The sequence below is a fragment of the Xiphophorus maculatus genome, chromosome 1 (genome assembly GCF_002775205.1).
Source record: "Xiphophorus maculatus strain JP 163 A chromosome 1, X_maculatus-5.0-male, whole genome shotgun sequence".
Lineage (NCBI taxonomy): Eukaryota > Metazoa > Chordata > Actinopteri > Cyprinodontiformes > Poeciliidae > Xiphophorus > Xiphophorus maculatus.
The window spans coordinates 17,006,207-17,029,391 of NC_036443.1; the positions used below are offsets into that span (position 1 = coordinate 17,006,207).

At 40.2% G+C, this 23,185-nt stretch overlaps 2 protein-coding genes and 1 non-coding gene across 5 annotated transcripts; all 3 read left to right on the forward strand.

Annotated features, from left to right (window-relative positions):
• The first annotated feature begins 28 nt into the window (after positions 1-28).
• Positions 29-17,039, forward strand: uba1 (ubiquitin like modifier activating enzyme 1). 2 transcript variants are annotated; one of them, XM_005808651.2, is made up of 26 exons: positions 29-251; positions 3,245-3,361; positions 3,439-3,497; positions 3,580-3,748; positions 5,476-5,610; positions 5,695-5,801; positions 5,896-5,986; positions 6,069-6,201; positions 6,281-6,378; positions 6,585-6,731; positions 7,144-7,320; positions 7,486-7,593; positions 7,682-7,762; positions 8,183-8,335; positions 8,578-8,743; positions 8,858-9,054; positions 10,887-10,951; positions 11,052-11,247; positions 12,605-12,679; positions 12,796-12,985; positions 13,136-13,221; positions 14,342-14,434; positions 14,660-14,851; positions 15,142-15,243; positions 15,323-15,423; positions 15,992-17,039. In XM_005808651.2, the coding sequence occupies exons 2-26, from the start codon at positions 3,245-3,247 to the stop codon at positions 16,125-16,127; spliced, it is 3,174 nt and encodes a 1,057-aa protein (XP_005808708.1). In that variant the 5' UTR covers positions 29-251; the 3' UTR covers positions 16,128-17,039. The 2 variants fall into 2 exon arrangements, with proteins under 2 accessions (XP_005808708.1, XP_005808707.1); XM_005808650.2 differs by lacking the exon at positions 29-251 and adding an exon at positions 1,616-1,857.
• On the forward strand, positions 14,937-15,047 carry LOC111610047. The gene has a single exon (XR_002753474.1). It is a non-coding gene; the product is annotated as a small nucleolar RNA U6-53/MBII-28 (small nucleolar RNA).
• A 451-nt stretch (positions 17,040-17,490) lies between the features above and the next one.
• On the forward strand, positions 17,491-23,184 carry LOC102217113 (rho guanine nucleotide exchange factor 3-like). Of its 2 annotated transcripts, none has more exons than XM_023332871.1 (13): positions 17,491-17,742; positions 18,052-18,097; positions 18,190-18,240; positions 18,748-18,801; positions 18,913-19,020; positions 19,116-19,274; positions 19,637-19,699; positions 19,783-19,879; positions 20,159-20,235; positions 20,353-20,610; positions 21,467-21,637; positions 21,742-21,937; positions 22,666-23,184. In XM_023332871.1, exons 1-13 carry the CDS (start codon positions 17,705-17,707, stop codon positions 22,911-22,913), a joined length of 1,566 nt encoding a protein of 521 aa, XP_023188639.1. In that variant the 5' UTR covers positions 17,491-17,704; the 3' UTR covers positions 22,914-23,184. The 2 variants fall into 2 exon arrangements, with proteins under 2 accessions (XP_023188639.1, XP_023188647.1); XM_023332879.1 differs by having other exon boundaries at positions 18,193-18,240.
• The last annotated feature ends 1 nt before the right edge of the window (position 23,185 follows it).

Here is a 23,185-nt window from a genome sequence, read left to right on the forward strand (position 1 = left end):
GCCTGTAACGTGCACATGTTGCTGCTTTGCTTTGCTTTCAACTGAAATAGAGTGAGGGGAAACGGCTCGGGAACAGCCGGCCAGGGAGACGTCCAGTGGAAAAAACTCACACAGAGCCCGCCAGCCTGACACACTTTTCAGTTGGCCGTCAGCGGCTGTGTTGACTTGTCACATTGTTTGTTTGGTTTCTCGCTCAAATAGAAGCCGCATTTTTTTAATATTCCAAATCAGGCCGAGTAATATCGGATGTGGTAAGTTCTGCACACTTGTGTAATCTCTCGCCTCGGTAACGTTAGCCCCAGCTACTTGGCTAACGTTAGCTGGGCAGCTAACATAGCGGCACAAGAAGGGAAAAACTCGTTGGGTGGCTAGATAGCCGAAGTGCTAGCTTCACACAAGCTAACAACTACGCAGTCTTTTGATCTGCGTTACTGATAGTTGTTAACGTTACTTACCGTTAGCTAATTGAACCTTTTCGTCTACTTACTCTGCTAACCGATGCTAATAAGGCAGTGTCAAGGAACAGATGACGTTAAACTAGCATTTGCACGTTTTTTGTGGACAGCACAATTGTCTAGGATCATAATGTGTCAAATAGTAGCTGGAGAGCTATAGTTGCTGCAAACATTAGATGCAGGCTATTTCGGGAGCCAAAGTCGGAGAAACTTGCCTCGAGGAGTATGAAACCTCATGAAGATAATTATTTTTAGCCATATGTGCTTTTTCGGGATAATGTTAAGATGCTCGGTTCTCGGTGTTACCACAGTAACGTGATAGTGGTCAGTTCAGCGTGTCATGTTGGGCAGGCTGTTGTTCTGACCTTATTGTTTCGAGTGGAAAAGAACGACGGGGACAGTGTTGATCATTTCGAAATGGGAGCATGAAAACTAAGGGATCCCCTCCGACACGTGTACCCTAGAATACGCGGCCCAGTCTTTTTCATGGGCCTTTGTCATTTGCTTGGGCACCCCCTCCCCCAATACTCATCTCCAAGGAATGCTCACCCACTAACCTCATCTTAGGTGTCCAGCCGATCAGCATCACTTTGCATGCAAGTAGCGTACCTTATGTACCTGTTTCATTCATTGCTGCACTGAGCATCGTCAGACTTGGTAATAATGGCTTAAGTCGGACTAAGAAGGATTGCCTTTTCTAGCATTGATGCAGCAAAAGATGTAATAATAATAACACGAATTTCGTTTTATTTGTATGCTAATATTTTCCTTTTACATTTGATTAGGTCACGTCCAGTGAAAGCATTGAGCGCATCCAGTTTTGCAATAAATTGACCTCTCATTAGGGAGCAACTGAAACAAAAGGTGTTGCTAGATGTTCATCAGCATTGATCAGCTGCATTACTTTAGAAATATCTTAAAATATATGTTGTTTTTTTTTTTTTTTTTTGCATGTCCGTCTGTTTGACATAGTGGCATGTTTTCGTATTTCTTACATGGCTTGACGTTTAGCAGTTCATTGTATACTGTTATACATGGCATGCATCCTCTAATAACAAGGGCGGGCTAAACTGCATCAGCAGCCAATCGGATGAGAGCCTGACGGAGCCGTGCGCTAACAGCTACCCTTTCCGTCACAGCTCCTCCGCCCCTTTCTCCCCATCTGCCATTTTGGTTTTGTTCCCGTCTGCAGTCGCAAAGCCAGCAACGCAATTGCATAGGAAGAGACTTTCGGCTCAACGGCATAGTGACTCGACAGTATAGCGCCGACCATCCATTTCCCATACCACCCTTTCTGTTTTTGGTACCGACCGTCGAATTTGCATTCATCGTTATCGCTGACATCTACACATTGCGGGAGAGGAGCGGGTTCGCGTAGGGAAGGGAACGGGAAGAAATATTGGTAAGAGCAGATAAATCAATGAAGCACGAGTCTAGTGGCTTGTTTTTCCGTTTGTGTGGGTTCTCTCTTTAATTGAGCGCTGTAAAGAGAATGTCTATTTGCATTACCCCTCAACAGAGAATGAACTTTGATAGTAGGCTGTCAAATAAACCCGTTCGTTGCTTTTGTGAGCAGGTTAGTATCGTAGCCGCAGCTGCTAGCTGGCAAAGTTGTGTTCCGCACTGTGGATAGTGCAGGCCTAGGCCGAGCGGCTAATGGATGGGCAGGGAGGCTGGTGTTTTCTTGCTTCTAAGTTATTAATGTTACGTCTTTGTCCACCTGCCAAACCACTTAACCGATTAGTGACTCTGAACTTACCTAATCACTCGTCTTTTGGTTGTGTCGACTCACACTCGATTATATATTTTTTTGGAGCTTTGAATCGATCGCTAGTAGCTAAGCTCTTTTCTTGTATGAGGGTCTGAAACTACTGTATTAGCCGGGTGGTTCTGCTGTATCATGCCAGCAGCTTTCACTTTTAGGTTACAAAATAAATATTTTCTTACTGTTTGGTGATTTTTGGCCGCCTGATTATTCCAAAGTTTGATAGAAGTAACCAAGGCGTTTAGTCTGACTCGGGGGGGCGAAGGTAAGTCGGCAGCATTTAATGCGGAAATAGTGGCTGATAATGTTGAGTGTGAGGTCACAGTGTTAGATGCTGCGGCCCTTTTTATGTCCCATGTGACAGATTTGTTAATTGATTATTTCATTTATCAAAACAGCTTTACTATGTTTTTAAAGGTTATAGATGTGAGATCTGTCATCTGAAGGCAGTTGGTGCAGCACATTACTGGTGAATCAGTGTGGATTGCTCCTTTTTTTTTACTGCAGTGAACTTTTAATGATTCAGCTGTTTTTGTTGTGGTGATGCTAGCAGTCCTTAAAAAAGCCACATAATGAACAATAGAGGCACATAAACAAATCGGTGTTCTTTCCCTGCATGAAAGAACACATAATGCTGCTATTCATGTGTCTTCTCTGGCTCAGTTCGTTTTTTCCATCAGATTGTTGCTTGGCCTGCAGCCAGCCCAGCTGCTCTTGAGGCTAAATTTCCTCTTTCCTCAACTTAGACACACAACAAAGAAACCATCATTATGAATATTGTGTGTGTGTGTGTATATATATATATATATATATATATATCTTTGGTTTTATTGTGTTTTGATAGCAGCATTGCAACTTGAGTATAACAGGTTTAATGTTAAGGTTTCAAATGAAGTTTTATTCACTTTAAAAATGAAAAAAAAGTTGATACATCTTATCAGATGTTAATGCTATAAGTTACAATTTCAGCTGCCCTTACTGTAAGAGATTTTTGGGAATGAATAGTATTTGCACTTTGACACAGATGTCCAGCTCGCCGCTGTCCAAGAAGCGTCGCTTGTCAGGAACAGAGACGAAGACGGGATCCCATTGCTCCTCCTCTAACTCTGTCAGAACTGATCTGTCCCATACACCTGCAAACGTAAGTGCAAATAAATAAATCTTTCAATCTACTCATTTTCAGATATACTGAATTTGCTCGCTGCTGTCTCTTCCCAGGGCATGGCTAAGAATGGCAATGATGCTGAGATTGATGAAGGCCTGTACTCCAGACAACTGTAAGTCATCCTGCTATACATGCATTTTTTTTTGGTCTGATTTTGTTCTGATTTACTAAATGTCGTCGGACTCCTCCTCCAGATATGTGCTGGGCCATGAAGCGATGAAGCGCATGCAGAACTCCAACGTCCTCATTTCTGGAATGAGAGGACTTGGAGTAGAGATTGCAAAGAATGTCATCTTGGGAGGAGTTCGAAGTGTCACTGTGCATGACCAAGGAGTTGCAGAATGGCGAGATCTCTCTTCCCAGGTATTTGGAGAATACACAGATATTTTTGTACTTTTGTTTAATTTCACTAATGTATGAAATCACTAGTTACTTTTTAAATTGGTATATTTGCATCTTATTCAGATTTATTTAATGTCCAAGCTCTGGAGGACAGTTTGTGTGTTTTTGAGTCAGCTGTTTTGTTGCCTCTTCCAAGGCAACCTTGGAAGAGGTTGCCTTCCAACTATAACAGCCTCCACTTTAGCAACCCATTTGCTGACGAAGATTTATTATGGTCTCTGTCCCGGTTATAACCAGCGTACAGGCAAAGCCTCTAATTGTATTGATCCAGCAACTGTTAGCTGGCTAATTGAACAGGCTGTAGAAATGCATTCAGCAATATGAGATGTGTTTCTTGTGTCAATGACATGAACTTGCTTGTATTTAGGTTGTATATATTTGAATGGTTTATATGTTAATATCTGATTAGGACATGAATTTAAAAAACATTCTTTTCTACATTGAAGTAAATTTAAAAGCAGTCCCCCTTCTCATACTTCCTTCCTTAAGGTTATGAGTTTACAATAATAAACTCATAACCTTTTATTTTAATCAGAAACCATTTAACTTGAAAATGAATGTGCATATATATTTTTTAATTTAACTTTCTTAAAGCTTTTAATTTCACTGTATTTTTTTGTTTAGAACATTTCAGTTCACCTCCAACTAAAACTGTTTCCTGTGTGAACTTAGAATCGGATGTGCTTTTAAAACAAACTTTATAGTTTGCAGAAGATATCCTGTTGTCACAATTTGACAAAATAACACATTTCTAAAATGAAACTGACAAGTTTATGAAATGATGTCTGTTTATCAGACAACTGAAGCTACAGCTGGTTTTACCAGACATTTCCTGCAGGAATTTTTGTTTATACGTCGCTGCATTCTTCCCCACTCTTAAATATTTTCTTGCCAGACTGTTTATTTTTAATGGGTTGTACAAAAATATTAGTACAGTTTCAGTTGAGACAAATTATGCTTTCAAACTTCTTAACGCAATTGATGGGTGAAAAAATTAGACTGCAGCAATTAAACATATTTTTATTTCTGTAGTATGGTTCTAGGGATTTTTGTCACCATAATCAAACTAGATCCAGTGCATGCTATCTTTCCTCTGCTACCTGATATGTACATTAATCTCTTTTGGTTGAATTTTGTTACTGCTTTGATTTATAAACCAACCACTCAGATTTATCAATTTGTCAATGTAGTTTATCTTTCTTTTGTCATGTTGGACTTGGGTTTACAGCAACTCTCCCAAAAGGAGGATTCTGTTTCTCTGTCTGTGGAGACTCAGTATTTTACAGGACATTTTATTTTTAGTTGGAAGTGTTTTGGGCAAAGCCATGTTCAGCTAATTTGACTGTGGTTTTCCATAATTTTCAGAATTATGGCCAAAATGTGAGAGCAATGTGAACTTTATGATGATGGATTAGACAGGAGATGCTTTATATATTAGTGGGATCATCAATAACATTAATATCTGTCTCTACAGTTACAAATGTTTAATTTTGTAAACATTTTGCATACAGGAACCATATCTACTCTTGCTGAACTTACTCTTAATATGTGCTTTGTTGAGCATTTTTGAGTTGTAATCTTCTATTGATTGGGGAAAATGTGTCCAAGAGTTTAAAAGTTGTAAACTGCTTTAGGTTCACCAGCTGTCTCCGAGTTGTTTTTATCTAATATTTTGTTGTTATGGTTAGTTTTACCTTCGTGAAGAGGACCTGGGAAAGAACAGAGCAGAGGTGAGTCAGCCTCGTTTGGCTGAACTCAACAACTATGTTCCTGTGATGGCGTATACTGGAGTGCTCACCGAGGACTACCTTACCAAGTTCCAGGTATGAGCAGCCTTAGAACCCAGCCTTTTTGTCACCTGTTTTGCACCAAGAGAAAAGTTTGTAGCAAGTCGTGTTTGAATCCAGGTGGTGGTGCTTACTAACGCCAGCCTAGATGAGCAGAAGCATTTGGGGGACTTGTGCCACAACAAAGGAATCAAGCTGGTTGTTGCAGACACGCGTGGTCTGTTTGGGTAAGATTGACATACATTTTAGGGGTCACTCCCAAGTGAACAACTTGACCTTTTTAATCTTTCAACGTATGAACACTTGGTTTTAATTTTGTAGCCAACTTTTCTGTGACTTTGGAGAGGAGATGATAGTGTACGACACCAACGGAGAGCAGCCACTGAGTGCAATGATTTCCATGATCACCAAGGTTAGTTTACTTGTAACACTGAGGTATGTTCTCAATGTTTAAAATATACTGAAATGTATTGGGGGGGTTTTCTCCACTTCAGGACAGTCCAGGTGTGGTAACTTGTCTTGACGAGGCTCGCCATGGCTTTGAAAGTGGAGATTATGTGACCTTCACTGAGATTCAGGGCATGACGGATCTAAATGGCTGTCAGCCCGTGGAGATTAAAGTTCTTGGTGAGAGTTTTTAATGTTCATTTATCGTGATGTTCTGTTTGACTTTTCCAAAGTTGACTGGATTTTGCTTTTCTCCTAGGCCCGTACACTTTCAGTATCTGCGACACAACCGGCTTTTCAGATTATGTCAGAGGAGGAATTGTCTCTCAGGTTAAGATGCCTAAGAAGATCAGTTTTGTAAGTTATTTCTTCCCCTTAAATAATGACTTAATGGAAACTATGTAAAAATATTTTAGGTCCTATGGTTGTCTTGTTTTATTATGCCAAGTGATCAACAGAACTACTTAAAACAGATTTCTGCAGTTACTATCCCCCCCCCCCCCACTGGGAAAATCATAATAAATTAAGTTTGTATCACTAATATTCATGTCCTTCTCTTACAGAAATCCATCTCGTCCTCCATGGCGGAACCAGACTTCATATGGACAGATTTTGCCAAATTCGATCGTCCTGGACAACTACACATAGGCTTTCAGGCCATCCATGCTTTCAAGCAGAAGCACAGTCGCCTCCCTACACCTTGGAGCCAGGTGTGTATCATTCAGCGCACCATTTCTTGTTGGACCTGTTTGTTAGTGTTTTCTACTTCAACGTTATGTTCATACTTGCCCTTATTCTTAGTCTAAAGGCTTGAATCTTAATTGCTAAGTCTAACATTTGTATGTATTAATGTCATTCAAAGACATAATGGATGCCATGTAAAGGCAATAAGAAAAAAAAACATGCCTAATTTATTTTGAATTTCAGATGCACAAAATGCAGGTTTTTCCAGTACAATTCAGTCAGATTAGTTTCAGTGACACATAGGCTAATCTGATCCCAAATGTAGATGGTGTGAATCTAAATATTTAGATAGGAAAGATTTACACATAAAATGGCATAGCAAAGCAGAACACGTTTTAGGCAATTTATTGAAAGTGCCAAGTTTTGTGTTTTCACCAGGCTGATGGTGATGAGCTGTTGACTCTGGCCAAAGAGCTGAACTCTGCCCAGACAGGGTCTGCCAAAGCGGAGCAGCTTGATGAGGCTCTTATCAAAAAGATGTCTTATCTTGCTGCTGGTGATCTTTCCCCTGTCAATGCCTTCATTGGTGGAGTGGCTGCACAGGAAGTGATGAAGGTCAGTGGAATGTCTCATGTAAACTGAAGCCATTTGTCTGCAATGTTTGATGGCTTTTATTTATTTTTGTTTTGTTTTGGTTTTGGTTTTATTTTTAAGATTAACAGTTAACCGTTTTGAGCTAATATAAATGTTTGGATTTATTTATTTATTTTCTCTCATCAGGCATCCACAGGGAAATTTATGCCTGTAATGCAGTGGCTATACTTTGATGCGCTGGAGTGCCTTTCTGAAGGAGAAGAGGTTATGCTCACAGAGGAAGAGTGCAGCCCTGTAGGTTTCCAGAGCAGATCAAACACGAATGTCATCTTTGTAGAGAAAACGCATATGAATAAATAATATTCTTTTGTGCGTCTCCCAGAGGAATTGTCGGTATGACGGGCAGATTGCAGTGTTTGGCAGTAAACTGCAGAAAATCCTTGCCGACCAGCGCTACTTCCTGGTGAGTAAATGAGTGACAGAACTCCTAACTTCTCCTTTCCAAATCACCATGTTTTTAAGAGTTTATGTTTTTAGGATTTAAATCTGTTCACATTTTATTTTATATATGTTTAAAAGGATTGTATAGAATGATTAGAAATAACTGATGGTGTTAAAAAAATGACGAATCTAAAAATATTTTTCTGTGCTGTTCCAAACCAGCGTTTAATTGGCAACAATTTAACATTTTTTGATTGTTTTTACAAAGTTAAATTGTTCACATTACTGTTGCAGTCTCTAAAAATATTGGTACCAAACATTGTCAACAATTTCTGGCTTGACGGCTACTTTGTCAGACGGGGCTTGTATGTGGGAAGTGTCCATTTTAAAACCAGATCCAGTCCTTAAGCTTCATTCTATGTACAACATGAATTCCTTCCAGGTTGGAGCTGGAGCCATCGGCTGCGAATTGTTGAAAAACTTTGCCATGATTGGTCTGGCCAGTGAGGAGGGCGAGGTTATCGTGACTGACATGGACACCATAGAGAAATCCAACCTCAACAGACAGTTCCTCTTCAGACCCTCTGATGTCACGGTCAGTCTCATCCGCTTTGATTATTGGAAGAAACAAACACATGTTGTACATTTGTCTTGGATATACTTCTGAATAGTGCTTGAGTAAAGTTCTGTATGATAAAGAGGAGTTATAAGTACTGTGCAGGTGTTTCTGCTGCTTTATACCAATCTTGTATTTTTGTTTAAAAGCATTGATTGATTATTAGACACTCTTTTAGAAAATCATGGCCTCCTCCACTTACTCAAAACTCACCATTACAGAAAATGAAGAGTGACACAGCTGCTGCTGCAGTGAAGCAGATGAACCCCTCCTTCAAGATCACAGCTCATCAGAACAGAGTTGGTCCAGAGACAGAGAGGGTCTACGATGACGACTTCTTCGAAAGTCTAAATGGGGTCGCTAATGCACTGGACAATGTCGATGCACGTATGTTGGTGATATTTAAATGTTAGGTGGCGAGTTTGCACATCCTGCTGAGAACATCTAATTGAGCCTTAGAGATTTTTGCCCAGCAAGTTGTGTTGTTTTCCCAATGCTTAGGTATGTACATGGATCGGCGGTGTGTTTACTATCGGAAACCCCTGCTGGAGTCGGGTACTTTGGGCACAAAAGGCAACATCCAGGTCGTGATCCCCTTTCTCACAGAGTCGTACAGCTCCAGCCAAGACCCACCTGAGAAGTCCATCCCCATCTGTACCCTGAAGAACTTTCCAAATGCAATTGAACACACACTGCAGGTATGTACACTTACTAATACGTTCAGGTTGGACAGAAACACAACGGGATGAAAAATCTGTTGCTGTATTTCAGAGTATTTGCCAGTTTCAATGGATATAATAGTATTGCTTTTGTTTTGCTGCGAGATTGCTGCTGTGCATCAACGTGGCTTAATGTTAAGATTTCCTTCAGATTGTTTTTGAACTGGTTGATTAGAGGGCTTCTGCAGGTGTTTAATAATAAGAAGTCTTAGTTTGCTTTAATTTTAGGCCATAAATATGTCCAGGTCTTGCATCCATTCACCTTTTTGTCATCTTATATTTATCCATTTTTGTAACGTGAAAGAAATATGATTTTTGGTTCACATGCCAGAGTTAGTTACCTTTTAACTACCCAAGTTCCCGAGTGAATGGAGTGTAAATGTGTTTATGTTGAATTTAATTTACAACTCTTAAATTTTAAATTGAACACACTGAAACTTGAGGAAAAGTTTAGATTGCTTTTGTTTCTCAGAGCAAAACACAGTCCACTTTCAATTTTATGCCAAATGTTTTCACCTGTGACCTTATGTCACCATTACTATTTTGCTTTTTGTCGAGTTCAGTCTGTCAAGACGTCACAAACCTCTTACGGTGGGAAACTAGCTCACCCTTTGCCTCTGGTTGAATTCAGATTGGCGTTCCCCTATGTACTGAAGGCTCTGTCAGTTTAGCTCACTGCTCCAAGGATTACACAGATGTTTCCTGGCTAACTTTGCCACAGTACGGAAATTCACTGTAGCATTTACACAACCAATGCTCTGATTCCAGCGATTAGTCACATACGCTCTTGGTACTCTGACTCACCCCTGTCATTTGACCTGGCATAATTAGCGGTTTAGGTAAACTGAAGGCACAAGGGCAGAGGCTTTTCCAGGTTTGTGTTTTTACCCAGTTCCAGTGTCATGGCAAACCAAAAACATAAATCTCCTTGGTCAAAAGTTTGCCTGGTGAGTCTTGGGTGTTTTTCTTTTCCTCTTATAATTCTACATCTCCATATTGTTTTCAGTTTGCTGGTTGCCCTCATAGTAGTTAAACCATTTTGTCGCTACAGTATAACTAATTGTAGTATCGCTAAATTTTCTGCCGCAGTGTTCACATATAAAATAAGCAACACGCATGACAGCCTTTCCTTTAGATGTGCTGTGATATTAGGGGATGTGTCATTTATTAACTTTTTGGGAAGAAAGGTAACCCTGGTTACCAGTTGCTGTCCTACGACTACTTATTTGGAAAACTACAAATAAGTAATAGTTTTTTTTTTTATTTAGTAATGTACAGCAGAACACAAATGTGTCTTAATATTTGCTTTAATTTAGAACATTTAATTTATTTATTAGAAATCAAGATTTTTGGGGAACTAATATGTCAAAAAAGTCTTAAATTGTATTGGTTGCTTTAGAATCAAATGCAAAATCTGGAGTATTTATCAAAGTACCCTCAGAACCTACTTTTAGCTATGTACTCATTAAAATATATTTTATTTCAAAACTATTACTGTGTATATTGAACGTTTTGCTTTGAACCAACTTCAACTGTTTCAGCATTTTAAACTAAAATTGTTCTTATGTTGGATCAGACCATATAATTTGGGTCTTAAACCTGTCCTTCCAGCATGTCAGCCTTGAGGCAAATGTTCACTTGCTGCCTGAACTTTCTCACCCTCTAACGGCTGCAATGACTGTGAGGTAGTTGGTGTTTACCATCAGTGGTCATGGTGTTATTCAAAAGTACATGCTGCTTTACTTCCACGCATTTCTAAAAACTGCACACTTGTTTTATTGAACTCTATTTATTTCCGATCTTCCTGTTAGTGGGCCCGAGACGAGTTTGAGGGGCTCTTCAAACAGGCACCAGAAAATGCCATGCAGTACCTCACGTGAGTTGCACATACTTCCACTATCAGCAAATGTCGACGCTAAACGATCAAACCGTAACCAATTTTTGACATGTTTTTTTTGATCTCTCCAATCTCGCAGAGATACTAAGTTCATGGAGCGAACTCTGAAGCTTCCAGGAGCTCAGCCTGTGGAGGTGCTGGACGCCGTGTACAAGAGTGTTGTTACAGACTGCCCGCACAGCTGGGCTGACTGCGTCGCCTGGGCTCGCAATCACTGGCAGTGCCAGTACAGCAACAACATCCGTCAGCTATTGCACAACTTCCCCCCAGATCAGGTAAAAATAAGTTTGTCTACACTGGATTAAAAAAAACTCTGTTGCTTGCACAACATGGTGGAAGTTACACATTAGTCAACTACTGTAACACAACAGGTCGCATATTTATACTCATTTACTGATTATACTCTGGTACTCGGTTTTAATTAAATTCGGATTAGTTTCCGACATATTTTATCTCTAGAAAATCATGACAGAATGACACTTTAGGAAGTTTCAGGTCAGTGGAGTTTTTCTGTTGTCAGAATGTCATTTTTTTGTATTAATACATCTTCAAAAATGTGGACGACGTGGCACATTTTCTATATTTTTACTCTTGTTACAAAGTGAAACAAATCACAAATGATTCATTAGTTAGTGTGAAATACTTCAAGCCTTCATTTAGCTAACTATGGCGTATGGATAATAAAAACATTTACAAAATAGATTTTGTGTTCTCATTTCTACATGCTCATTATTTGGTCGGTCTTCCGTTTGCATGATTTACTGCATCAGTGCAGCGTGACAGAGGCGATCAGTCTGTGGTTCTGTTGAATTGTTCCAAGAAGCCCAGATTGTTTTGATAGTGGCTTTCATGTCATCTTCATTTTTGTTTCTAGTGTCTCTTGACATGCCAGGTCAATCCTCTAAAGGTTATTGCTTTAGTAGTTTCTTCTACTACACTTTTTTCCTTCGATTTTGTGATTATATTTGTGTACCTCTCTGGGTGAGCCTCCAGATTCTTCAGGAATGACCTTTTGTAGCTAACCCTCCTCTCCGATTCTGTTGAAAGCAGTCTTCCCAGTGATTGTGTAGCCTTGTGACAGACTGAGACCCTTTAGAGCACAGGTGTCAAACTCCAGTCCTCGAGGGCCACTGTCCTGCAACTTTTAGATGTGCCTCTGCTGCACCACACCTGAATAGAATAATTAGGTCATTAAGGCTCTGGAGAACTGATCTACACAAAGAGGAGGTCATTAAGCCATTTCATTCCAGTGTTTTGTACCTGTGGCACATCTAAAAACTGCTGGACACTGGCCCTTGAGGACTGGAGTTTGACACCCCTGCTTTAGAGGCTCAGAAAACCTTTGCAGGTGTTTTGAGTTAATTTGCTGATTAGGGTGTGACTCCATGAGTTTCCAGTGTTTTGACTTTTTCACAGTGTTCCCATTATTTTCTGAGACAGAATTTCAGGTTTTTCTTATCCATAAGCCAGAGCCATCAAACTTGCAATAAATACTTGAATCTGTTTAATAAAGTTTAACTTTCTGAAATAAGTGACACAAATATTTAACTTTTCCACAATACAATAATTCATAGAGATGTACCTGTAAATGAGTGTTCTGTTAGTATTCATTCTGTTCCTCATGTGTTTCAGCTCACCAGCTCAGGCGCCCCCTTCTGGTCTGGTCCAAAGAGATGTCCTCACCCCTTAGATTTCAGCACTAGCAACGTAAGGAGGATTTTCAGGACCTCTACTTCTTAGATTATAAGATTAAATTTTTTCTTTGCAAAGAAGGTACTAATTTTTTCCTTTCTTTTTTTTTTGTTTTTGTTTGTTTTTTAAAGGACCTCCACGTGGATTATGTATTGGCAGGTGCAAACCTGTTCGCCCAGACGTATGGCCTGCAAGGCAGCACTGACCGAGCAGGTGTGGTCAAGATCTTGCAGGACGTCAAAGTGCCAACTTTTACCCCTCGCTCCGGGGTTAAAATCCACGTCTCTGATCAGGAGCTGCAAAATAGCAATTCCTCTGTTGGTAAGATGTGCAAATTTAAATAAAGACCGACTTATTTAAAGCTAATGTAGTTTCAAATAAAATGTTGGGGGTTTTTTAAACAATAATTTAAAGACATTGTCATACATCTCTGAATGCTTTTGGAGTTCTGAGTGAAATCTCTTGACACAGATGACTCCAAACTGGAAGAACTGAAGTCTCAGCTGCCTACGCCGGAGTCGTTCCAGTTCAAACTCAGTCCCATCGACTTTGAAAAGGTACTTCATCCTGGGATCTGTTCTGTCCGAATAAACTGCCTGTGACGAAATCTGCAACTTAACAATTTCATGTTTAATATCTTATATGTCACAGGCTAGTTTAATAGGAGGAGCTATGGGACAAAAGGAAAATGTTCTTTTAAAATATGGAAATTAAGAATGGTTTATTGGCAGCTGTGACAGATTGAGTCCACAAGTTGTCCATATTATAATTTCTGAGATTATAGTTTTAGTCTATGGAAATATTGATAAATAAGATGAGTTAATTTGTTTTCTCTTTTAAGCTTTTTGGAATACTACAGAAAGTGTCCCAGTTTTTATCTTGGTTCCATTAACTCAGTGGTTCCCAAAGATTTTCTGGGCCCCCCTATGGATTAGAATAACTCCCCCTCCCCAAATCAACTGTGCACACACATAGTTCAACCAGACATAAACCTATACACATATTTTGTTTTCAAACTCCACTGAATTTTATTTCACACTTCAGGTTGCAACAAAACACACTACAAACCATCGTTACAGTGAAACGCTTTTGTGTAACTGTTGTTGTTTTGTGTTTTTCATTCATCCATACCGCTGTCGCGCCCCATACTTTGGGAACCACTGTATTAACTGAAAGGATGTAAAGTGGAAAAATATCTCTCATTGTTAGTATTGCAGAGCACAACAAGCTTTAATGAATATGAACCACTAGGCCTGTCACAACGACAAACTTTACTGGAGGATAAATTGTCCCATAAATTATTCCGATAAACTGTAATATTGTTTTGTGACCATTTAAGTTGTTTATTGATAATAGTTCAATAATGCAAGTTTGCCTCTCAAACTCAATTTGAATGCAAATTGTGTTTCGCTTCACTGGAATTGGTGGACATTTTAAATATCCAAAACACAATAACATAAACTATAAATAAAAAGGAAGTTAAAAAAAACACACACACAACAGACACCTTAAATGATTATGAAGTCTGTGTGAACAAAATCGCCCTTCAAAAAATAAGATGGAAATTATCACGGTCATTTTAAGTTATCATGGGACTAATCATTTATTGTGACAAGTTAACAAATCGCTACCATTTACCTTCAGTAACCAGATTTGTTTTTGACTGTCTGTCCACAGGATGACGATGCAAACTTTCACATGGATTTCATCGTGGCAGCCTCCAATCTGAGAGCAGAGAACTACGACATTCCACCTGCTGACAGGCACAAGGTGGGAAACATTGGTCCTTGGATTATTGTTGTTTTGATTACCTCCTCGTCTCTTAGATTAAAACGTACTTGGTTGTGTGAATGATGGATCAGTGTTTCATACTTTTGTCAACTGTTTTCTTTTGTGGGTTAGTTAAACATTCCTGGGTTTCTGTGTAATTGTATAAGACTTATCTCTTGTTCTCCCTCTTTTTTTTATGTGTACATTTGTTTCTGTCTAATCTAGAGCAAGCTGATTGCTGGCAAGATCATTCCTGCTATTGCCACGACTACAGCTGCAGTGGTTGGGTTAGTGTGCTTGGAGCTCTTCAAGATTATCCAAGGGCATAAAAAACTGGATTCGTTCAAAAATGGCTTCATGAACTTAGCCCTACCTTTCTTTGCCTTCTCTGAGCCCATCGCTGCTCCCAAACACAAGGTAAGCACGTGTGTATTCTGTCTGAGTCTTAACACGCACAAAATGCATTGTAAGCCTAGTGATTACCTGCCATCGCACTGTGTAGCTCCAATGATGATCCAGCCATGCTAATACTGATACATTAGGCAGTCTGCTTGGATGTAAGTGAGTTCAACTTACCTTCTCACGCTGATGGTATCAGTGTGTGCTGAGGAGAAATGTTTGTTTTTTTATCTGGACAAACTTGTTCACACATTCCAGGTAGAGATGTATGCTGTAGATAACTTTTACTCTTGCTGGTTCATTTGCAGTACTATGAGATTGACTGGACTCTGTGGGATCGCTTCGAGGTCAAAGGGCTGCAGTCCAACGGGGAAGAAATGACACTCCGACAATTCCTTGACTACTTTAAAGTAGGTTCAGCTCCTTTTCTCTGTTTGTTTTTTGCCTACAATTAATTCCCGATTTATTTTTCCCCTTTTTGTCTGTCAGAATGAGCATAAGTTGGAGATCACCATGCTATCTCAGGGAGTGTCCATGCTGTATTCATTTTTCATGCCTGCTGCCAAACTTAAAGAAAGACTGGACCTACCGTGAGTATATAATTTAAGTGTACAAATACAATAACAAGAACAAATACTTACCACAGTGATTATCTTATTCTAAGGGTTGTTCTGCTTCGGAACGCTATATATGACAATTGGTCTAGGACAGTGGTCCCCAACCACCGGGCCACGGACCAATTGGTACCGGGCTGCGCAAGAAATAATGAGCTACTTCCGGATTTTACCGGTTATGTCTTGCGAGTCAAAATTGAGCCAACTTGCAGCAGAATGAGTAACAAAGCACAAACACCCCCCCCCCCCCTTTCTGCAGCACAATTGCGAAGGGCTGACCGGTCCGCGCGACTAAAAAGGTTGGGGACCGCTGGTCTAGGATATCTAATACTAAAATGTTGTGGTATGCACATTCATAAGGATAATACCAACCTGAAGGTTAGAATAGAGTAGAAATTCACTTGTTGCAGCAGCACAGTAACAAAATAATACACCATAATAATGGTTGTTCAGAGTGCTGTACACATAGTAATGCACTGATATTTAATAGTGGTTTTCTTTTTAATTTATTGGCTCAGTTTCATTTCTCCTTTGTGTTTTGCAGAATGACTGAGATTGTGACTAAGGTGTCCAAAAAGAAGCTGGGCAAACACGTGAAGGCCCTGGTGTTTGAGCTGTGCTGTAACGACCTGTCTGATGAAGACGTGGAAGTGCCCTATGTCAGATACACCATCCGCTGAGCTCCACACCGAGCCCACCCACCGGAGGGTGGGAGATGCGGGGGGGAGGGGAGCAAAAAGGGGACTATTCTGAAGTGGGTAGCTTGATCCAAGTCCGCGCTACTGGATCAATCAGGGTTTTTTTTTCTGTTTTCTCTTCGTTTTCTTTTTTGTGGGCCTGGGGTTTTTGCGTAAACCTGTGCCTGACTGTACATAGCCCCAGTAAGTTGACTAAAGGAGACCAGTATGGGTTAGGGATCCAGTTGGCGCTCTATGGCGGGTGTAATTGAAGGAAGGGAGCATGTATACTGGACATCCTGATGCTCCTCAGTTTGTAGTACCTCTACAGATCAATAAGCCCAACGTGAGTCCCTGCGTAAACGATCATCCTCACAGTAACTGAGGGCCATTTTAATCCAACCCAGCTACCTTCCCTCTACTTGCTCTCTTTAGTCATCAAAACCCTCGTCTCGTCTTACCTTGTACACATCACAAGTTAAATTTCAAAGTATCCTTTTTTTATGATTTCCATTTCATTAATTATAACCAAGCTACCCGAGAAAACAAAGAACGACCATGTAGATATTTTCTGACTGGAAACCCAATGGTATCACACTGGCAGAATGCTCTTCCCAGTCTGAAGCACCCCTACCTCCCTCACCACAGCACTCTCCGAGGGGCTCTTGCACATGACATAATATTTTTTTTTTCCCCTTATTTCTCATTATTTCTTGTGTTTTTGTTGTATTTTATTTTGGGGGAGGGAGATACAAGAAAGAAAAAAAAAAAGATTTGGCACACATCTGGTAGTTCATAACACTTGTTTCTATTTTGTTAACTCCAAATAATAAAAACCGAAATAAGAGCAAGGCATTGAGATGTATCTTGATATGGGAGCACTTAGTGTGATAGTGAATAAACATGTAAAACATGTATTGGAGTGAGTGGTTTTTATTTTTGTGTGACAAGCTTGTGCTTGTTGGTGTTTGAGGATTTCGAAGCACAGATTCAGATTCATGCGTTTTCCTGTCTGACCTAGTTTGGGGTGATCTGGTTTCATTACAGAGCAGCATTTCTGTGAAAACTGCCTCCATCAGCTTATCACCGACCTCTAAATTCAGAGGAAAATCCCAAAACAGAATGTATTTTATCAAATGTAAAAAAAAAACAAACCTTCCTGGTATTATTTTTTTCCTATATGTAAATAAACTAGTCAATTTGGAGTAGAAAAAAAAATTTAATCTCACTTCCCATTTTGGCTCAGTTTCTAAAGAAGTATTTTAGTCTACCGCAAAGCAGCTTTTAAATAAAATCTAAGGCAGTCCAACGTTCAGGTTGCACCGAGAAGTTTAACGTGAAGTTCTGAACGCTCCTCCCTGAGAAGAGCGGATACGTGATTATGCGTAACTGTAAAGGATGTGGTCTGCTGCGACATGAGGAAGAAGGTGAGGAGGAAGGAGTACGCCGAACTTTAAACCAGCTCGACGCAAACTGCTCGGTGGCTGGCCGAACGGAGGAAACCTTCACAGCCGGATTATTTCTCACTTTGAGAGCGGAGCCCTTCGTTTCTGTGAAGATGCACTGAGAGAAAGAAGAAGATGGAAGTGGAGGAGACTGGTGAAATGAGGACTTCCTGGTACTGTAGTTTTAGAAATGCACTATTCTGACTTTGCTTTGGTTGTTTTTTGTTTTAAGTGTGTTAGTGATGAGACTGATCATCAAATTTGTTGGGGGATTTAAAAGAAAAAGTTATCTTTCTTTTTTTGAACGACTACACTTATGCTTGATGTTTCCGTTCACCACACCGACAACTGAAATCCCTCCATGTCATGATGCAGTGGTGCATAACCTGCAGCTGAAATTCTGTAAAGCAATAAGCACTGTGTTTAGATTACATTAAAATCCATCTGATTTGTGAATAAGATTTTATTTTTCCTCTTTTTAGGTCGGTGTCAGGAGACACTCACTCTGTCCTCTGTGACCATGCTGGGGTAAGCAGCCCTATCCCCTCAATAAAGCATGTATTTATCACCCAAAGTCTGAAATGCAGTGCATAAATTTTCTGCAAAATGTCTGCCTTTAGAAGAAGCGAAAACAAGACCTGAATCCTGAAAGAGTCATCAGAATCACAGAGGTGAGTAATAATCTGAAATGCTGCGCACTGTCATATCTCTGGCTTTTCTCAGCAACTGGCGGAAGCCTGTCAACCTTACCTTTGTGACCACAATGCTGAGTGCAGAACTGACAAGAGGTGAACATTATGTGAGACGCTGCTTTTACGGGTAGTTTCTTGTTTTTCTTTCCTGTAAGACCTTGTATTGAGTCTACTGAGATTTCAGAAAGTTGCTGGTGTGCTTGCTTTCATTTAATGAATGTCATGTATTTGCATTTTGTTTTCATTTCAACTTTAATTCAATTATTGCCACAGTGAATTTGCAGCGGCTGTGGTTAGTGGGGTAAAAAGAAAAAAAAAGGCAGACATGTTGTGCTTCACTATTGAGGCACAGTTTCAACTTTCTTCCTCTTTGAAAACCTTGCACAGGAAGTGAGAGATGTGCACCATGCAACATCTCAGCACTCTTTAACGTCTTTCTCTCTTTCATGTCGCCTTCACCTCTATATTTTTTTATCTGTCCATCAGGATGAGGAGGAAGAGGAAGAAGGGGAAATGATGTCTGATCACAAGGATTCAGAGGTTTGCTTGAAGTTTTTTTTTTTAACTGTTTCTTGACTAACCCTATAAGTTTTTGAAATGTGTGTGTATTTTGTCCAAGGCTCTTTAACTTCTAGCATTGATCTGTTTCAGGAGCCCAGTAACAAAAAGGTCAAACCTGTGGCAAAGTCCAACAGCCTGACAGGTGTCATAACACCAATGAAGACTGCTGCTCTTAAACGCATCGGGCAGTCTATTTCGGTAACACACACACGTCCCCGTGTATATTTTTGTACCTTGTCATGAGCTAAATGGGATTTTTGCATTCATATACCTAATGTTTTCTCTTTTCGCAGCGCTCCATCAGCTTTCGCACCGATGCCCGACCTTTGCCCCCGGGGCCCCTGCGTCCTCGCTCCAAAGCCTCGTCGTTTCCACGTAGGCGCAACAGCCAGTGTTGGAGTGACACTGTGGAGAGCCATGACCTGACTGCAAAGGAGATCAAACGCCAAGAGGTGCGGATTTTATGATTTTATTACAGGACTGTTCTTTTTTTTTTTTTTTTTTGTCATCATTAACATGTTTTTTTTTTCTACTCGGGGAGGCGGGGTTTCTGTGGACGAGCTGTGAGGCTGCGGTTGCAGTGTGGGTGGGATGACTAGCTTGCACTGTTTCTCTGAAGCTGCCCTACAGGGGTATTAGGAAAGAGGATGTGAGCTGGCACTAAGCGGCTCTACTTCCGTTATTAAACAATCAGCTGTGAGAGCTCATGCAGGGTTTCCGCTTAGTTTACATCCCATGCAGCAATGTGCGGAAATAGTCTTTATTTCCACTGACATGTCTAAAGTTGCTGTGTGCAACGTTTTGTCCTCTGCAGGTGATCTATGAGCTGACCCAGGGAGAGAGGCAACTCATAGAAGACCTCAGTTTGGTCAAGAAGGTACTTGTTGGCACGGAACACAGTGCAGGAAAATATATACTTGCTCGCTTTTTCTTAGTTTCCATGCCTTTTTATGTTTTTAGGTGTACTACGAGCCCATGTTGAAGTTGGATATATTGACAGAAAGTGAACTCGGACAAATCTTCGGGACTTTAGACTCTCTGATTCCACTGCATGAGGGTAAATGATATGAATTCTAAGCCTACTTGTAGCTTAATCTCAGTGACTAATAATATTTCAGAATGCATCATTTCCTGATCATCTACACGCAGTAAAAGTCTCTGGTTCCAAGTAAATAAGAGGCATCAAATGTGCTTCTTTTAGCCTATTATTTCCGTGTAATACTGATGGATGTATTAATTTCTTTATCATGGCAGATAACATTTTCCATTTTGGCCTTCAGGATGTGTTTTCTTTTCTTTTTTTTAAAGTTGTGTCCTTTTGTCTGTTTCGTACCAGATCTTTTGGCTCGTCTTGAGCGACTGAGGGGCTCAGAGAAGACGGTGGGCGAAGTGGGGCCGACTCTGCTGAACTGGGTGAGTGTTTTCATGGCAACCGACTGCTGCAGGAGAAGAAAGACGAAGGGGGCACAACAGCCGGATTCTGTGCACATTCATTTTCTTGCTTCACACTTCGTCTCATTCCCCTTGCAGTTCCCCTGCCTGGAAGCCTACGTCACATACTGCTGCAACCAGGTGGGAGCCAAAGCTCTGCTGGACCAGAAGAAGCAGGAGAAAAGAGTCGATCAATTCCTGCGCCTGTGTCAGGAGTCTTCGTTCAGTAGGAAATTGGACTTGTGGAACTTTCTGGACCTTCCTAGAAGCCGCCTGGTCAAATACCCGCTGCTGTTGAAGGAGATACAGAAGTGCACGCCTCCAGACCACCCAGATGAGGACACGCTGCCTGATGCTGTGAGTTGCTATGACCTGTGGCCTTAGAGTGCTGAACTGAGTGGACTTAGAAAATCTGGAATGCTGGGTTGAGATCTGTCTGTACGTCCTTCGTTCTTAGCAAAACGCTACGAGACTCTCACTAGTTGTTTAATGTCTTACACCAAAACAAGCTCCTACTTTGCTTTTTGAGGGGGGGGTTTTCAACCTGTATGAGGTTTTACTTTTTTTTCTATCTTAAAGCAGTTACAGCATTTGAATTTAGAAAAAAATGAGGAAAAAAAACACATTTGGGTGGAAAAAATGTCTAAAACTTGATCTCATCGGGCCCTATTACTGATTTTTTTCTAAAGTAGTCCAATTAAGAATTATATGGATTTATGTATTAATGATTTATTTGTTATTGAGAGAGCATATAAATGAATTGTAGTTCCATCAAGAATAAACAAACAAAAAAAGAATAATGCAGAGGAAGTTATCTTATCTTATCTTTTCTAACCATTTTCAGTTCCGTTATGTATGTCAGGAAGAGATGTAGGTGTTTTGGTTGTCAGCAGTATTTAAAATGTAGATAAACTTACTGGTTGAAATATATTTTTATATAGATAATTAAATGAGCAGCTTATAATGTTAAGAATAACGCTGTGTGGCCTCATTTGAGGTTTGAAAGTAAATTCTTAGTGAGTCTATTGGTACATGAAATTTTTTAAAAAAAGACTGAAAATTGGGATATGAACAACACTGTTATTTATCCAAATGATATCTTTAGGCTTTGTCTTACGTTTTGTTTTAAAATGTACCTGACGAGAAACTTTGCTGATGACACAAATGGCCCCAGCAAAAACATTTACTCTGTGCAATGCTTTGTTGACCACAGCTGGAGATGATTCAGAGCATCGTGGCCGAGGTGAACGAAAAGACCGGGGAGGCTGAGTGTCAGTTCTACCGGCGGGGGCTGGTCTACCTCGAAGAGAGCCAGAGAATACCTGAGATCCACCAGTCCCGCTTCCTCTACTGCCACGGAGAGCTCAAGACAAACAAGGGGCAGGTGTGTGCAGCGTCCCCGATACTAGCTCACACGAAGGTGCCTTTATTTCTAAATTGTAATATCTATTTACAACCACTTAATTTCTTCTGTCTTCCGTGCAACAGAAGCTGCATGTATTCCTGTTTGAACTGGCGTTGGTGCTGACCAGACCAGGGGATGACAGAGACATTAGAGGACAAATGTTTAATGTGTACCGGCAGCCTCTGCCCAACACGTTGATCAATTTAGAGGAGATCCCAGACAGTGAGGCTGGAGGGGGAGGAACCTTCAGAGGAGCATTCACCGGAGGAAACGACAAAGGTAATTTGCTTTTTTATATTGGATTAGAAATAAAATTACAGAATTTTTTATTTTTTAGTTGTGATCATGGCAGTAATCAAATGAAACAAATAAAAAAATTGTGGAATCTCAGAATCTAGTACAAACTGGCATATAAGGCCAAACTATTCTGAATAAGTCACTTTAGTTCTGAGCATAAATATGCAGTTATCGTTTCTCCCTAAATCTAAACTTCTTTGTTTAAAATTCCCTTTTCATAAAAATGGTAATTAAATACCATAAAGGTTACCAAGCTGTTGGCATTTCATGTTTATGAAATAATTAAAACATAAAAAAATATGCATCAAATAATCAGAATTTAACACAGATTTTCAGTTTCTAATTAAATTCTTTTATTTTTTTTTATTTCAAACAGGTTTTCAAAAACAATAAGACAAGCAATCAGTAGGACAGAGAAAACATGTGCATACATAACCGAGATCGAAATATTTTTTTTTACCACTACTCTTCTGTATGAAAAGGAGTAAGAGGAGGTGACACTTATTTATTTCAATTTAATTGAACTTACCAACTCAATAATTACCAAAAATGTGTCATTAAAATCATGCAATATTCATGTGCCTGTAATTTTATTTTTTTTAAAAAAAAAGAAGAATCCAAGGCTGTAGTTCTAGCTCTCTGTTAGTTGAACTGGAACCTACAACTGTTTTCACTCAATTTCCTTCCTTCCTCTTTCCGTCACCTACTAGTGAAGAACTGTTTCCGTGTGAGCAGCAGAGGGCGCTCCAAAGTCAACCCTTACTGCTTGCAGGCCAACGACTCATTCAGCAAGCAGCAGTGGATCACCTGCCTGCGCCAGGCCATCGTCCAGTCAAGGGACAGGACCGCTCACACCAGCCAGTCGCCGCTCTCACTCTCCCCTGACCCCGCGCTGTGTCACATAGCGGATCTCAGCCTCAGCTCGGACACGGACATGGCAGATCACACCTGTCGCTGACTCGTGGACCGTTCACCCGGTTGCCCTTCTGGAGGGCAGAAAGGGCGTTTCTGGAGAGTGAAAGAAACCAGATGGACTATTTTATGAACAGTTTTAATTAAAGACTCGGAGAATTGCAACAAACAAAAAAAAAAGTTTCTCTTTATTTGTTTTTCCTTATTTTTGTGATTGTCATAAAGTGTGCTGACTGTGAACAGTGTTACTGTTACTTAATGTGAATGTAAAACGGCAACAAAATGTTTAACCTGCTGTATTTTAATAAAAACTGACAG

Coding starts and splice junctions, on each gene's coding strand:
- uba1 (XM_005808651.2), top strand. CDS start 3,245: ATGTCCAGCTCGCCGCTGTCCAAGAAGCGTCGCTTGTCAGGAACAGAG. Junction 5,987..6,068: donor TGATTTCCATGATCACCAAG/GTTAGTTTACTT, acceptor TCTCCACTTCAG/GACAGTCCAGGTGTGGTAAC. Junction 12,986..13,135: donor AAATAGCAATTCCTCTGTTG/GTAAGATGTGCA, acceptor CTCTTGACACAG/ATGACTCCAAACTGGAAGAA.
- LOC102217113 (XM_023332871.1), top strand. CDS start 17,705: ATGGAAGTGGAGGAGACTGGTGAAATGAGGACTTCCTG. Junction 19,021..19,115: donor GCATCGGGCAGTCTATTTCG/GTAACACACACA, acceptor CTCTTTTCGCAG/CGCTCCATCAGCTTTCGCAC. Junction 19,880..20,158: donor TCTGATTCCACTGCATGAGG/GTAAATGATATG, acceptor GTTTCGTACCAG/ATCTTTTGGCTCGTCTTGAG.